Genomic DNA, 2,798 nt, shown 5'->3' with positions numbered 1-2,798 from the left:
TCCCCAGCCTCGAGGTCCGCGTTAGTGCTGTTGTCAGCAGAAATGGAGCTGCTGATGCTGCCGCGCAGAACCTCGACCTCCGCTGCCGCCGCACGCGCTGCATCCGCCGCCGCCGCAGCTTTCGCCTCCGCTCTGGCTGTTGCCAGCTCCGCCGCTGCCAGCTTCGACGCCCTTACCGCCGCCGCAACGGTCTCTGCTGCCGCTCGCTCGCGTTCCTCTGCCGCGGCAAGTTCGGCCTCCTGCCGACGCCGCGTGCTCGAGGCGACCGAACGCTGAGACTGTCCTGCGGACATGACGCGCTACCGGGGGGCTGCTGCGTGGGGAGAGGGCTGCTTCAGACGAGCTGCGCAGAGGAAGAGGAGTGAGCAGGAGCGGCCGGAGCGGCCGGAGCTGCTGCTGCTCCCAGCTGGGGCTGTTGCGATGCTGGAAAAGGAGATGAGCAGGAGATGCTCATGCTACAGGATAGTACGGCTCTAATATCAGTTGTTAGTCGCTGAATTCTTACTTTTGGTAGTAGCAGAATTCTTACTCTCATCGAGAGAGGATGACACTAGGAGTTTGGGTAATTTTTTTGTTTATTTCTCACACAAATGTCATGCCAACCTGAGGGGTTGGGGATACATATTTATAGGCTGCTAGTCAGCCAAGCATATGCCAAGATGCTAGATGCTAATATGCTGTCCTAAAACAGATGCTGTCCTAGATGCTAAGATGTTGTCTTAGCCAGTCAAGGATGCTGTCCTTGATGGGCAGCAAGACCACCATGCAGCCACAAGGACCATATGTTGCAGCCCCACAAAGACCAGCCAACACATAGACTTATCCCATCATACAAATCAGGTGCTCAAAACATTCTGAATGAACTAGTTTTAAACTAGCTTTGTTGACTGACTGTACCATCCAACGCAATCCCCCCACCTAGAATTGCAATAAAATAAGCAACACATTGGTTGAAATAAGTTTATTCAGAGTACATCGCATTCAGAGTTTCATGCTGGAGATTTGACAGGTTATATATGGAACACCAGTCACCTCCATCTCTTAGGAGTCAGAATCTGGATGGAAACAGCAAACGAACACTGGAAACACAAAAGCTCCGCAATCTTGACAGAACGAACAGCTCTGATCATGCCCAACTACACCGATCTCTACTGGATAATGTGGACGTCCATCGTCAGCATCTTGGTGTCCTTCCTCAGGTTGAAGAGGTAGATGTCGTCTGGTTTCAGCTTCTTGTCAGTCACAAACTTCCTCCAGCCTTCACCAAAGATCTGATGCCTCCCGTGCTTGGCCTGGAATTCAGGCTCCCATGCATCGTCCTTGCTGCGACCTGGGCACCGAAGCCTCATAGTCGTAGTCAGCTGGTTCTCGTCGCCACCTGGAAGATACTTTGTTGCATACTCTGAACCGATTCCCTGGTAACATATGGAAGATGTAAAAGAATTCGGTGATAATACAGGCACAGAAATAGGTTGCAGTGAATTGATCTGATCAAAGAGACCTTTCCAACTTTACTCACAAAATGTTGACATGGTGTGTCTGACTTGACTACCAAATGAACAAGAATAAACCTTCGGAAATGAAAAGCCAGTTTTCTTCTTTTACTTGTATATATATATATATAGCACCGCACAAGAGAGAAATGATGACTCACCAGAATGCACAGCCTGCTGTTAACATTGCTGTTCTTCATGACAGTCACATATACAGGGATCTCCGACTGGATAGCTCCAACTTTCTCTTCTACTTTACTCCTCTGTTCATCAGTTAGAGACGTTTTCCATGGGAGCATATATGGAGGCTTAGCAACCCCATGCCTAGGACTCTTGGCTGAAGGGACATATCCTGCAGAGAAGCCCATTCACAAACATGCATCGTCATCAGAGTCAGAGCATGTTCCCCCCATATATATATATATATATATATATATATAAATCTATAGGAAACACCAAATGCAATACTTATATAGTTATATATAACCTTGTGGCTGCAGGCGGCGGCTTTGTACAAGTGGATGATATATCAGTTTCACTCCCTTCTTGCTCTTTGATGATTGGAAAATGCAGTTATCACCTTCTTGCAACTTATTGTGGCGAATGAAGCCCATCCAGCCCGTAGAAACAGCACAGCGGTCATCGGTGGTTATGTCAAAATCGATGGTCCGTACCTTGCTACCATCAAGTTGACAGAGCTGGATGGTCCCATTTTCGTTTGTGAGGTGTTTAATGACATATTTCTTGGAGATGGGCTAGCAAAATGGTTTTAGAACTATATTAGTTTACAAACTTCGATTTGATCAGTGTAGGTGAAGGCTCGATACTCAAACATGAAGCACAAGTGAAGCATATCTTAAATGCATGAACACCTACTGACCAGAATTCCAGAAGCCAGAGTGTGAAGTGAAGGAGTGGTTCCACATAATGATTCAGTGAAACGGATGGAACCGTTACGCTCCCCCCTCCTCCGCCCCCCCCCCCGCCCCCGCACGCCGCCCCCCAGCCTAGATCCGCTGCCGCCGGCCGCGGCCCCCGGTCGCCGCGTGCTACAGCGCGCTCCCCTCCCCGCGGTCACCCTCCTCATCCCACTCGCATCGCCCGCGGTGGCTCACAGCCACAGATCGAGCCCGTCTCCCACCGTTCCCCACCCCGTGCGTCTCCTCCCCGCCGCCAGGTCGCCGTGTGGCCGAGTTTCCGCCTTGGCGCGCCTGCTGCTGGTGGCTGCGGGGCCGGACCTCCGCCTCGGCGCTACCACCGCGACTCCCGCTGCTGCTGCTGGTGGGTCGGACAAGACAGGAAGCA

At 51.1% G+C, this 2,798-nt stretch overlaps 1 protein-coding gene across 1 annotated transcript; it reads right to left on the bottom strand.

Moving 5' to 3' along the window:
• Positions 1 to 992: 992 nt before the first annotated feature.
• LOC136509613 (B3 domain-containing protein LOC_Os12g40080-like) lies at positions 993 to 2,110 on the bottom strand. The gene is made up of 3 exons (XM_066504358.1): positions 1,981 to 2,110; positions 1,655 to 1,845; positions 993 to 1,415 (listed from the first exon to the last, which is right to left on the bottom strand). The coding sequence occupies exons 1-3, from the start codon at positions 2,105 to 2,107 to the stop codon at positions 1,149 to 1,151; spliced, it is 585 nt and encodes a 194-aa protein (XP_066360455.1). The 5' UTR covers positions 2,108 to 2,110; the 3' UTR covers positions 993 to 1,148.
• Positions 2,111 to 2,798: the final 688 nt, after the last annotated feature.

This window comes from Miscanthus floridulus, chromosome 15 (genome assembly GCF_019320115.1).
Source record: "Miscanthus floridulus cultivar M001 chromosome 15, ASM1932011v1, whole genome shotgun sequence".
Taxonomy (NCBI): domain Eukaryota; kingdom Viridiplantae; phylum Streptophyta; class Magnoliopsida; order Poales; family Poaceae; genus Miscanthus; species Miscanthus floridulus.
Note: the sequence above shows the minus strand (reverse complement) of the source record. Positions and strands in the feature narration are given on the sequence as shown.